This window comes from Trachinotus anak, unplaced genomic scaffold (assembly GCF_046630095.1).
Source record: "Trachinotus anak isolate AG129_WGS33_773 ecotype Australia unplaced genomic scaffold, CSIRO_AGI_Tana_v1 ptg000013l, whole genome shotgun sequence".
NCBI lineage: Eukaryota > Metazoa > Chordata > Actinopteri > Carangiformes > Carangidae > Trachinotus > Trachinotus anak.
This window is the reverse complement of record NW_027273864.1, coordinates 28291082-28304588: the sequence shown is the minus strand read 5'-3', so window position 1 is coordinate 28304588 and position 13507 is coordinate 28291082. Positions and strand designations below refer to the sequence as shown.

The window sequence follows — 13507 nt, the reverse complement described above, 5'->3', positions numbered from 1 at the left end:
CAAGCTGAGGGTAAACTGTGTTGCTGGCTTGAGTTTGTATGAAGAAGCAGCTGAAGTAGTATGAAGAGATGGAAAAATGGGAAAGGGATGAAAATTTAAAACTGTAGTGTAAGCAGCGAAAAAAATTTAAAGGTGTGTCATTGTACAGAAGGTCACCCAGTTCATTGATGATCAGAATCCCTGCGCATGTGGTGCTCACGTGGTGCGGTCCAGTCCTGAAGTGGCTGCAGTCACAATCTTGCCGCTACAAGGTATTTGTCGGGTCCACAGTTGCTGATATTCAAGAGCTGACTGAGGACAGTCCTTGGAGGTACGTCAGTTCTGGAGACAACCCTGCTGATGACATAACCAGAGGGCTGGTGTTGTCACAGCTCCTTGATCACAACCGGTGGAGCTATGGACCTCTATTCTTATGGCAGAATGAATCATCCTGGCCAGCCTCTCCAGACATCTCCCTGTCAGAGGAGCCAGCTGAACTACGTAAAGCTAACTTCTGTGGACATGTCTCCGTGATTGCTGATAAACCTTTGCCTGATCCTAGCACCTTCAACAACTTCAAGGAGCTGCTTTAAGCCTCAGTCCAGGCAGGTAACGGGGTGGCCACTTCTTCAAGTCCAACAGCTGACAACTACAGACAGGCTGAACTTGCACTCTTCAGGAAAGTGCAGAAAGACAGTTTTCTGGAAGTGTTTGCTCTCCTGGCCTCCCAGAAACCAGTCCCTAACAGCAGCCGATTACTTACATTGGCACCTGAGTAGGACAATGAAGCTCAGTTGATCCGTGGCGGGGGTCGCCTTCGCAGATGCGATGAGCTTAATCAAGACACTCTACATCCAATCGTACTCGATCCCCATCATCACGTCACCAAACTGGTCATTCAGGACTTCGATGGTCGGCTTGCCCACCAAGGACCAGAGAGAGTCTTTGCTGAGCTACGCAGACAGTTCTGGATCCTTTGCAGAAGGGAGGCTGTCTGGAAACATCAATATCACCGTCCAGAATGTCGCCGATGGCGCAGCAGTCCACTCATCCCCAAAATGGCTGACCTTCCATAATCCAGCTTGTGACTCCACGGTCTAGCGTTCTACTCCACAGGTATGGATTGCTTCGGACCATACCTTGTAAGATGGGGCGACGCAGAGAAGAGATGGGGGATAGTATTCAAGTGTCTCAGGACTCATGCTGTACATCTTGATCTGCTGATGTACACACGTCCAGTTGCTCGGCTCATCAGACTCCCTGCACTTCCTCAAGATGTTCCTGGCTGACCTTCAACTGATTCAATTTGCTCTGCAAATTGGGGGCGGCTGTACAGAAGGTCACCTAGTTCATTGATGATCAGCATCCCTGCGCATGTGGTGCTCGCGTGGTGCGGTGCTCCACGCCAATCGAGTCTCCGATCGCCTGGCTGATCAATTGTTTGTGAATGCGCTAAGGAGGAGAACGATGAGAGTCGGGGAAGTGGAGCCATCGCAGTTTGGATTATATGATAATAGCTGGGACTATTATGACTTTCATCCTGTGTTCTGATTGCTTGTATGTGAGTCCATAAGAATGTAAGTATCTGAGCTGTTTTGTTTATTATTGATGACATGTAATACTGTCACCGTTCATTCATATTTATCTTCTGACGGTCATGTCTGGTTCGTTTATGTGTGACGGTGTCGTCGGTGCCAGTTACAAGTTCTTATCATCCGATCAGGATGTTTTGTAACTTATAATTTACTGTGTGGGAGACCAACATGGGGATTAATGGACCGTCGCTCATTTGTTAGACGCTTTATCAGCGTACATTGTTCTCCAGTAATGTGTGTTCTGGATTGCATCATGATATTATATTGATATTTCCTTTATTGGATTAGAATTTACTGTGTGTTTTATGCCATATTCTGAATCTAAAATAAATGAGTGGCATGGACATAACTGTGCTGGTTCCTGATTGGCATTATCAAACATCAGAGTGATCACAACTGTTCTGACAGGACACCATGCGGAGATTGAAGGTTGTGAAAAACTGAATCAAGGTGCAAAAATTCAAATTCTTGTAATTGTAATTCTGTCTAAAATTTGAATGAATGGTTGCCATAGTGATGGTAGCTGCTTAGTTTTACCTGGTTAAAACAGGGATTATGGTGAGACACACCTCGCAAACTCAGGCTTGCTAGTCAAAGACTACTATTAACTAAAACATTATATTTTCTGAGACAGGAGACTCTGCTGAACACACTGATGTACATTTTTTGTCTGTGGTGTGAGAAATGTTGCTTGTGAAGCGATTTTAAAAAATACCCTCCTTCCTGTTTTCCTCCTGATTTTCTGATGTAATTTACTTTTGGAGAGAAAGTAGAAAGTAATCCTGCCACTTTGAGACTCAGTGTTCCAATTCTGTAAGTCACTGAGCTTTGGTAGTCAAACTGTGTGAACAAGGACAAACTTACCCACAACCTAGGAGAATATAATGTGTGCACAGTAAAATTTGTGGACATGAGGACGAGTTAAACAGAATTTTTCAGACCAGTTGGACAGCTCTCTACCTTACTCTAGCTCTTGCTGCGAACATACACACTCATGTAAGGGTCTGAAAAGCTTTCACAATCCAGCCTAACTAAGAAGAAATATGACTTTGAATGAGGTTTGGTGGAACTGGCTAGGCCTTGAAATCTAGTGCACATGCTCACTCGTTTAAACTGTTTTCACATTGTCAATTGATATTTTATGTCATTAAAAAATATTGATGTAGCTGCTTTAAGAAACAAAATTCAATTGACAAACACTCATCTCATTCTTGGAAAGAAAGCAAATTAGCATATTTCCCAAAATATAAAACTGTTCCTTTAAGATACACACATGCCAACATGAACACACATACACAACCAATAATCTCAAAGGACATGTATCAACCTATATAAACTCATTGCATCAACATCCATATGTTATGTGACGTCCTACTGGGTATGAGCATTTTCTTTTATGCGTACTGCTATTATTGCATCGAACTGATTGAACTGTCATTGTCTATATCATTATACTGTATTGCTGCATGTCATATGTATTTATTTATCATGGACATTTTCTGTGTTTTAGATTAATTACTGAGATATTGCTGAATTGCTCTGTCTGTCACCCTGGTCTCAAATAGGGCAAGTGCAAAGAAGGGTTTTCTTCTGTAAAATTCTAGACATGGGACAATTACCTAGTCATGGTCTAAGGAAACTATGCTTAACTATTACCCCAGGCAAAAATAAACACTAGCTTTACCATCTGCTCTGAAATAGCTGATACAGTGTCAGGATAAGTTAAACAATTTGTGAAAAAGACAGAACACACTTCCCCAAAGAGGCCAGAAATTACAAATAATGTTTCAAATTAATGTTAAATCTACGTTTTATTCCTTGGATTAGTACAAAGATTTTCAAAGCTCAGCATTTCCCTTAATTTTGAAACTTTCCTGGACTGTCATAAACTCTTTTTAAACCTCACACTGTGGCGGGTACAGTATGACCTTAAGTATTGTCTGTGCTTCTTTCAGACAAGGACAACTCTGCCATTTCAGACATGAATTTATCATCTGTCAATGGCACTTTTACTGCAGCTGGGAGACAGCGGGACACCTTTGCTGGAGCTGTTACCAAAAATGTGATTGTCACAGCTCTCTGCATCTCAATTAACTACATCAATGGTACTCTGGTCCACACCTTCAGAAAGCACCAGGTCTGAAGTTCAGCATTGTTCTTATTTTATACAGTATGTGTGAGCACAAAAGAGGAATTAGGAGACAGCAGAGGAGGGAAATTCTAACATGCTATAAATAATATAATATAAAATATTGTTTCAACAGCTTTAACAAATCAGTTTTCCAAAAAAAGGGAATGAGATACACTGGACAATAGTGCCCCATTTAAATATCCAGGATAATAGCATGTTATAAAAAAGGATTCATGTTAAAAAAAAAGTTTGAAAATACAAAATGTTTCTCCCAGAGAAAACCACATGTATTGGCACCACTGGATAAAATTCATATAATCTGGCTCCCTGCTTCTAATGTTTATTAGTTTAATCTTTGCTATTTTAAGCATCAATCAATGATATTCAGTAAAAGCCTTTAAATGATTTTCTCATTTATCATTCCACCTCTGCCAGGAAGGGAAGTTTTCTTCTTTTAGTCATAGATTTGGGGTAAATTTAAGGCTGTCATTACAAAGTAATTCAAATATTTTGAAGTTATGAAGTATATTATTGTTACTTGTTGTGAGTCTATTCCACTGCATAGTCTGCTTTTAATGTCATGTAGTGCTTTGTTTGTTTGCTTGATTCTCTTTTCTTTTTTTCCTTTACGTTACAGATCTTCAGTTCGAGCCCTCGTTACATTCTGTTCATCCACCTGGTGATAAATGACATGACACAGCTGTTCCTGTCCGCTCTTCTCTATGTCATCAGCTACACCCTGTATACTATCAATGTACCTTTATGCCTCATCCTGCTGCTCATTGCCGTCCCCACCACCTTCAACACACCACTAAACTTGGCTGGAATGGCAGTCGAGTGCTACATCGCCGTCTGCATCCCCCTCCGTCACGGACTGATCTGCACCGTCACGAAAACCTACATCCTGATTGGTTTGATCTGGGTTGCGAGTTCACTTTCTATCCTACCAGACCTCTTCACCCTCCTGGCCACGGAGCCTCTGCATTTCTTTCACTCCAAAATATTATGTACCAGCGATGTTGTGTTCAGAAGAATCCACAGCCTAAGGAATAGGGATTTGTCAGACATTGTTTGTCTTGTCTTGGTTTGGCTCATACTCTTTTACACTTACTTCAGGATTCTGTTTGCCGCCAAAGGAGCAACTGTAGACTCTAAAAAAGCCAGAAACACTATTCTCCTCCATGGTTTTCAGTTGCTGTTGTGCATGCTTACTTATGTGAAACCCATGTTTGAACAAGGTCTCCTCTACTTACTGCCCAAACAGCACTTGTCCATATTATTTGCCTCCTATGTATTTACCCAGATCCTGCCTCGGTTTGTTAGCCCCATTGTTTACGGACTGCGGGACCAGACCTTCAAGAGATATGTAAGAAAATACCTGCTTTGTGGAGTGAGCACAAGCAGCCACCCACAAAATGTCACCGTGCCAAACATGATGCCTCCTGTGAAACAGCAGTGACAGTTACTCCAACCATATTCTGACAAACACTGTGCACAGTGCATTCAGAAAGTGTCCAGACCCCTTCACTTTTTTCACATTTTATTATGTTGCAGTGTTAAGCTAACAGTCACTTAAATTCATTTTCCCTCATTGATCTAAACTCAATTCCTCATATTGACAAAGTGAAAACAGAATTTATTAAAAAGGAAAAACTGAAATATCACATGACATAAGTATTCACACACTTTGCTGTGACACTTTTTTCTCTGATTAACACTGAGGAGGCTGATGGGAGGAAAATCAGCTCAGTCCTGTGTCTATAAAGGCTCATCTGACAAGTTGTCTGCCTTGAGTGTGTGAGGTACAGAGACAGCAGTGGACCACTAGAGGCATGTTGGGGCCACAGACTGCACCAGGGAGAGGTTGGGTTCAGTTGTGAACAGAGGAGCGAGACGGTCAGCCTAGGCCTTATGAGCATGGCCCAGAATTCTATCAGAGCAAACTACACACATGTTCATTCCAGTCACACCAGCAGACGAGCTAGAATAAGATGCATCGACACTCATCATGGTGGGGGTCTGCCTTTGTCTGTGATGGATTTTAATCCCTGCCACATACCTCTGGAGTTGCTGTTGTTGTAACCAAGACTCCACTCTGTCCTTCAACTGTTTGCTGGACATGTCTGTTACTTCCCTGTCACAGTTATAGTTCCAAGTGAATCATATCAAGCCACTTTGTAAATGTTTCCTTTCATTAAATTAATCAATTAATTATTTTTTCCAAAGTTCAGCATTCGTTTTTGTCAGTCATCATTAAACACCGTGAGCTCTACGGTATATCAGCACTGCCAAAATAGGAGTTAGTTTCAGGAAGGACAAAACAAATCTGCAGTTTTGTCACTATTAGCGTGGGGGCATCTGAAAATTAACCACAGGATTTATTGCTTCAAAGTGACTCTTTCTGTTGAAATTATGAGCTCTTTCCTAAAATAGAAACTGCAATCTCTGAAGAAATTGAGGTGGGATTGCTGCTTCTGCCCAAGATGAGGGTAAACTGTGTTGCTGGCTTGAGTTTGTATGAAGAAGCAGCTGAAGTAGTATGAAGAGATGGAAAAATGGGAAAGGGATGAAAATTTTAAACTGTAGTGTAAGCAGTGAAAAATGTTTAAAGGTGTGTCATGGTGTATGAAGTACATGCAGAAAGACTGAGCTGCATTACTTTATGAAGGGCCTGAAATGTAAATGAAACTTGAACTGAGATTAAAGACAAAATATGAAGGTTGTGAAAAAACTGAATCAAGGCGTAAAAATTCTAATTCTTATGATCTGTCTAAAATTTGAATTCATGGTTGCCATAGTGATGGTAACCAGTTCTACCTGGTTAAAACAGGGATTATGGTGAGACACACCTCACAAACTCAGGCTTGCTAATCAAAGTCTACTATTAACTACTACTAGTAACTACTATTAACTAAAACATTATATTTTCTGAGACAGGAGACTCTGCTGAACACACTGATATACATTTTTTGTCTGTGGTGTGAGAAATGTTGCTTGTGAAGCGTTTTTAAAAAATACCCTCCTTCCTGTCTTCCTCCTGATTTTCTGATGTAATTTACTTTTGGAGAGAAGGCAGAAAGTACTCCTGCCACTTTGAGACTCAGTGTTCCAATTCTGTAAGTCACTGAGCTTTGATAGTCAAACTGTGTGAACAAGGACAAACTTACCCACAACCTAGGAGAATATAGTGTGTGCACAGTAAAATTTGTGCACATGAGGACGAGTTAAACAGAATTTTTCAGACCAGTTGGACAGCTCTCTACCTTACTCTAGCTCTTGCTGCGAACATACACACTCATGTAAGGGTCTGAAAAGCTTTCACAATCCCACCTAACTAAGAAGAAATATGACTTTGAATGAGGTTTGGTGGAACTGGCTAGGCCTTGAAATCTAGTGCACATGCTCACTCCTTTAAACAGATTGAATACCCTGCTATTAGTTCTCTCCGAACTACCACAGTGTGTAACATGAACCCTTGCTTCCGCTTTACTGGCTTTGTGTTGAAGAACTCAGACAGATCTAATTCCAAATCCTCAGGTGACTGATGCCCATTTATTCACACACCTGACAACAGCAAAGCTCTTGTTCGTATCATTGTTCATATCTGCCCACCACTAAACAGCACACAAAAGTCAAGAGAGAGTGAATGTTGGACTTACGTGGCTCCAGATGAATGCTGATCTTGCTCCTAGTCTGCTGCCCTCAAGTGCCTACAAAAGAAAAGATTAATACAGCTTTAGGACCAGTTTTCAGTATTCATCCCTCATTACAACACAGGTTTAAAGCAGTTAGTTTAACAAGTTTTGTGAATACACTTATTCATTTTCTTTGTGTGAGTGAAATGAGAAGACTGACACAAATCTAAAGTCTGTGGATCTAGTATGGCGCTATAGTCAGGATTTGGTTAGCCAAGCTTAGCATAAACACTGCTCTCAGAGAGAAACAGCATGGCTGTGCAAAGTCTACCACCATCTCTAAAGCTCACATGTTGTATCTAGAAAAATGTTTTTTAAAAAAAGAAGAAGAAAAAATTAATTAATTAATTTGGCTATCCATTCACTTGACATTCCCTCTCTTTTAGTTCTGTTTTTGGTCTGCACCACTCCTGAGGGAAATATGTGGCTCTTCAGCTGCTAAATGTTCCACTATATTGACTAGCTGGTCTCTAACTATGTCTGTCTGCTGTTTGCTGCGGAGCAGGTAGTGGACAGTTGCTTTTTACAGCTGTTTCTCTGAAAATATCTGCCAGCTGTGGCCAGAAAAATGCTGTGAAAGTGAAACAGATCAATTAAGTTGTAAGCCAGAAAACTATAACAATGGACTGAAACTATATAAAGCTCCATAAAGCTGCAGACTCATCTGATAATTCTCTGTAGGTTCAGCACTACCAGAGACACTTTTCACACTGTTTTCACATTGTAAATTGATATTTTATGTCATTATAAAATGTTGATGTAGCTGCTTTAAGAAACAAAATTTCAATTGACAAACACTCATGTCATTCTTGGAAAGAAAGCAAATTAGCACATTTCCCAAAATATAAAACTGTTCCTTTAAGATACACACATGCCAACATTAACACACATACACAACCAATAATCTCAAATGACATCTATCAACCTATATAAACTCATTGCATCAACATCCACATGTTATGTGACGTCCTACTGGGTATGAACATTCTTTTCGTGCTTACTGCTTTTCTTGCATTGAACTGATATTGCATGGGCTGCAAATGGCTGTGTCATTGTGTATATCATTATATTGTCTTGATGCATGTCATATGTGTGCATGTATTCTGCATATCATGTACTTTTTCTGTGATTTAGAAATTTTAATGACAGATATTCGTGTAGCTATAGATGTATCTGTGCTTCTTTCAGACAAGGACAACTCTGCCATTTTAGACATGAATTTATCATCTGTCAATGGCACTTTTACTGCAGCTGGGAGACAGCGGGACACCTTCGCTACAGCTTTGACCAAGAATGTGATTGTCACAGCTCTCTGCATCTCCATTAACTATGTCAATGGTACTCTGGTCCACACCTTCAGAAAGCACCAGGTCTGAAGTGCAGCATTGTTTTTATATACAGCATGTACAACAGGAATTAGAATAAATTCTAACAGCTTTAACACATCAGTTTTCAAGAAGAGATAAAATGGTCATGATGTACTGTGCCACATTTAAATATCTAGGATAATAGCAGGTTGTTAAAAAAAAAAAAAAAGGAATAACTGTATAAAACTGTATAAAAAATCGAAAAGACAAAATGCAAAACCAAGACAAAACCATATGTATTGACACCATTGTATGATATTCATAAGATCTGGCTCACTGCTTTGAATGTTTATTAGTTTTACAGTATCAGTCATATTCAGTAGAAACAGATCATTAAATGACTTTCTTATTTATCACGCAGACATTATCCTGTAAAATGTGCTGTTATGTACAGAAAACTTCCACCTCTGACCCAAAGGGACGTTTTCTTCTATTGGTCATAGATTTGGGGTAAATTTGGCTTTTATAGGAATCAGAACTGAGAACCTGTTGAAGTCGAGAACTGGTTCCAAATTGTTTGCCACCGAGCCTTTCGATTCTTTTCCGGCATGGTTTACAGAGCTGAGCGGTAAACCCTCACTACGTAAGTTGCGTAGGGCTCCACAAATTAGCAAGGAACCTCCTCGTACCAAAGTGGTTGTTAATGTTTGCTAACGTTTACAGCTATGGTGAGAGGAAAGTGGAACTATCCGTCCAGTCAGAAAAAAGTGACAAAACACGATATGAGTGAACTGCGGTGACAGCAGTGTCTCTGTCCGTCTCTCTCTCTTCCCTCCCACTTCCACGGCTGCCCTGTGACTCTGTGCCTGATAAAAGTCAGAGTGAAATACACCTATGTATGACGATGGACAAACACCAATGGTGTCTAAAAAAAGGCAGCTCAGAAAAGATAATCCCGTCGAGCATGCCACAATGATTATCTGGTCTCTCAGGTTTAGTTCCAACTCTGGGCCAATGCAAGATGAAAAGTAATGGATAGACATTGATTATTGATTAAAAATTTTATTTAAAATGTTGATTAACTGGCCCACAGTAGAAAGAGTCATTTAAATTTGAAAGTGTTTCAAAGGAAATCGGGGGAACCAGTTTGAATCGGCCTGATTCATCAGATTTAATTAATATTATATCTGCAGGCACAGTCTACAGGTTTAAGTGCTTGTGTTTACAGTGTAAAGCCAAAACTAATTGTATAATATTATGAGGACTGTAAATTGCCAGGCAGCAGAGCAAAACCTCAGGGTTATATTTTATTTTTTTTCCCATTCACTTATTTATGTTAATGTTAATATTCACTTATCTTAAGATTCTATGGAAAATATTCTATTCAATAAATATTGATTGTTTATACCTCATTCTGTTCTGTGTAGGCTGACTTATGCTTAGATCGACAGATGGAGCAAACAGTTTTAAAGGAGGGGGAATTGTAGTGGGGCCATTGAGGTGTCAGGTGCAACTGTCTGGCAAAAATTTGCACAGGCCTACTTTTTCCCCCCCACACAGAAAAATGATTAGCAATCGTTAAAGGAATAGATAATTACATTGGTATCAATAAAATCCTAATAACTCCCATCCCTATATTAGACAATAATTCAAATATTTTGTTGTTATTAAGTATGAAGTTTGTTATTGTTACTTGTTGTGAGTCTATTCCGCTGCATAGTCTGCTTTTAATGTCATGTAGTGCTTCATTTGTTTGCTTGATTCTCTTTTCTTTTTTTCCTTTACGTTACAGATCTTCAGTTCGAGCTCTCGTTACATTCTGTTCATCCACCTGGTGATAAATGACATGACACAGCTGTTCCTGTCCACTCTTCTCTATGTCATCAGCTACACCCTGTATACTATCAATGTACCTTTATGCCTCATCCTGCTGCTCATTACCATCCTCACCACCCTCAACACGCCACTAAACTTGGCTGGAATGGCAGTCGAGTGCTACATCGCCGTCTGCATCCCCCTCCGTCACGGCCTGATCTGCACCGTCAAGAAAACCTACATCCTGATTGGTTTGATCTGGGTTGCGAGTTCACTTTCTATCCTACCAGACCTCTTCTTCCTCCTGGCCACGGAGCCTCTGCATTTCTTTCACCTCAAAGTGTTTTGTGTCAGAGATTATGTGTTCAGAACCGCCTACAGCCTAAAGAAGAGGGACGTGTCACACATTGTTGGTCTTGTCTTGGTTTGGCTCATACTCTTTTACACTTACTTCAGGATTCTGTTTGCCGCCAAAGGAGCAACTGTAGACTCTAAAAAAGCCAGAAACACTATTCTCCTCCATGGTTTTCAGTTGCTGTTGTGCATGCTTACTTATGTGAAACCCATGTTTGAACAAGGTCTCCTCTACTTACTGCCCAAACAGCACTTGCCCATATTATTTGCCTCCTATGTCATTATCCAGATCCTGCCTCGGTTTGTTAGCCCCATTGTTTACGGACTGCGGGACCAGACCTTCAAGAGATATGTAAGAAAATACCTGCTTTGTGGAGCGAGCACAAGCAGCCACCCACAAAATGTCACCGTGCCAAACATGATGCCTCCTGTGAAACAGCAGTGACAGTTACTCCAACCATATTCTGACAAACACTGTGCACAGTGCATTCAGAAAGTGTCCAGACCCCTTCACTTTTTTCACATTTTATTATGTTGCAGTGTTATGCTAACAGTCACTTAAATTCATTTTCCCTCATCGATCTAAACTCAATTCCTCATATTGACAAAGTGAAAACAGAATTTATTAAAAAGGAAATATCACATGACATAAGTATTCACACACTTTGCTGTGACACTTTTTTCTCTGATTAACACTGAGGAGGCTGATGGGAGGAAAATCAGCTCAGTCCTGTGTCTATAAAGGCTCATCTGACAAGTTGTCTGCCTTGAGTGTGTGAGGTACAGAGACAGCAGTGGACCACTAGAGGCATGTTGGGGCCACAGACTGCACCAGGGAGAGGTTGGGTTCAGTTGTGAACAGAGGAGCGAGACGGTCAGCCTAGGCCTTATGAGCATGGCCCAGAATTCTATCAGAGCAAACTACACACATGTTCATTCCAGTCACACCAGCAGACGAGCTAGAATAAGATGCATCGACACTCATCATGGTGGGGGTCTGCCTTTGTCTGTGATGGATTTTAATCCCTGCCACATACCTCTGGAGTTGCTGTTGTTGTAACCAAGACTCCACTCTGTCCTTCAACTGTTTGCTGGACATGTCTGTTACTTCCCTGTCACAGTTATAGTTCCAAGTGAATCATATCAAGCCACTTTGTAAATGTTTCCTTTCACTAAATTAATCAATTAATTATTTTTTCCAAAGTTCAGCATTCGTTTTTGTCAGTCATCATTAAACACCGTGAGCTCTACGGTATATCAGCACTGCCAAAATAGGAGTTAGTTTCAGGAAGGACAAAACAAATCTGCAGTTTTGTTACTATTAGCGTGGGGGCATCTGAAAATTAACCACAGGATTTATTGCTTCAAAGTGACTCTTTCTGTTGAAATTATGAGCTCTTCCCTAAAATAGAAACTGCAATCTCTGAAGAAATTGAGGTGGGATTGCTGCTTCTGCCCAAGATGAGGGTAAACTGTGTTGCGGGCTTGAGTTTGTATGAAGAAGCAGCTGAAGTAGTATGAAGAGATGGAAAAATGGGAAAGGGATGAAAATTTTAAACTGTAGTGTAAGCAGTGAAAAATGTTTAAAGGTGTGTCATGGTGTATGAAGTACATGCAGAAAGACTGAGCTGCATTACTTTATGAAGGGCCTGAAATGTAAATGAAACTTGAACTGAGATTAAAGACAAAATATGAAGGTTGTGAAAAAACTGAATCAAGGCGTAAAAATTCTAATTCTTATGATCTGTCTAAAATTTGAATTCATGGTTGCCATAGTGATGGTAACCAGTTCTACCTGGTTAAAACAGGGATTATGGTGAGACACACCTCACAAACTCAGGCTTGCTAATCAAAGTCTACTATTAACTACTACTAGTAACTACTATTAACTAAAACATTATATTTTCTGAGACAGGAGACTCTGCTGAACACACTGATATACATTTTTTGTCTGTGGTGTGAGAAATGTTGCTTGTGAAGCGATTTTAAAAAATACCCTCCTTCCTGTTTTCCTCCTGATTTTCTGATGTAATTTACTTTTGGAGAGAAGGCAGAAAGTACTCCTGCCACTTTGAGACTCAGTGTTCCAATTCTGTAAGTCACTGAGCTTTGATAGTCAAACTGTGTGAACAAGGACAAACTTACCCACAACCTAGGAGAATATAATGTGTGCACAGTAAAATTTGTGGACATGAGGACGAGTTAAACAGAATTTTTCAGACCAGTTGGACAGCTCTCTACCTTACTCTAGCTCTTGCTGCGAACATACACACTCATGTAAGGGTCTGAAAAGCTTTCACAATCCCACCTAACTAAGAAGAAATATGACTTTGAATGAGGTTTGGTGGAACTGGCTAGGCCTTGAAATCTAGTGCACATGCTCACTCCTTTAAACAGATTGAATACCCTGCTATTAGTTCTCTCCGAACTACCACAGTGTGTAACATGAACCCTTGCTTCCGCTTTACTGGCTTTGTGTTGAAGAACTCAGACAGATCTAATTCCAAATCCTCAGGTGACTGATGCCCATTTATTCACACACCTGACAACAGCAAAGCTCTTGTTCGTATCATTGTTCATATCTGCCCACCACTAAACAGCACACAAAAGTCAAGAGAGAGTGAATGTTGG

At 40.3% G+C, this 13507-nt stretch overlaps 2 protein-coding genes and 1 long non-coding RNA gene across 4 annotated transcripts in view; 2 read left to right on the top strand and 1 right to left on the bottom strand.

Moving 5' to 3' along the window:
• The window catches only part of LOC139630596 (uncharacterized), a 71715-nt gene that overhangs the window by 48171 nt on the left and 10037 nt on the right, over positions 1-13507 (bottom strand). Inside the window, exons 4-5 of one of the 2 annotated variants that reach the window (XR_011693183.1) lie at positions 11241-11304; positions 7365-7415 (exon numbers count right to left, since the gene is read on the bottom strand). The exons of the other annotated variant lie outside the window; for it this stretch is intronic. This is a non-coding gene — a long non-coding RNA (uncharacterized lncRNA). The remainder of the gene's footprint in view (positions 1-7364; positions 7416-11240; positions 11305-13507) is intronic. 2 annotated transcript variants of the gene reach the window in all.
• LOC139631318 (odorant receptor 131-2-like) lies at positions 889-6694 on the top strand. The gene is made up of 3 exons (XM_071495475.1): positions 889-1063; positions 3530-3711; positions 4292-6694. The coding sequence occupies exons 1-3, from the start codon at positions 889-891 to the stop codon at positions 5162-5164; spliced, it is 1230 nt and encodes a 409-aa protein (XP_071351576.1). The 3' UTR covers positions 5165-6694.
• On the top strand, positions 7366-13507 carry LOC139630586 (odorant receptor 131-2-like). The gene is made up of 2 exons (XM_071494193.1): positions 7366-8770; positions 10500-13507. Exons 1-2 carry the CDS (start codon positions 8441-8443, stop codon positions 11319-11321), a joined length of 1152 nt encoding a protein of 383 aa, XP_071350294.1. The 5' UTR covers positions 7366-8440; the 3' UTR covers positions 11322-13507.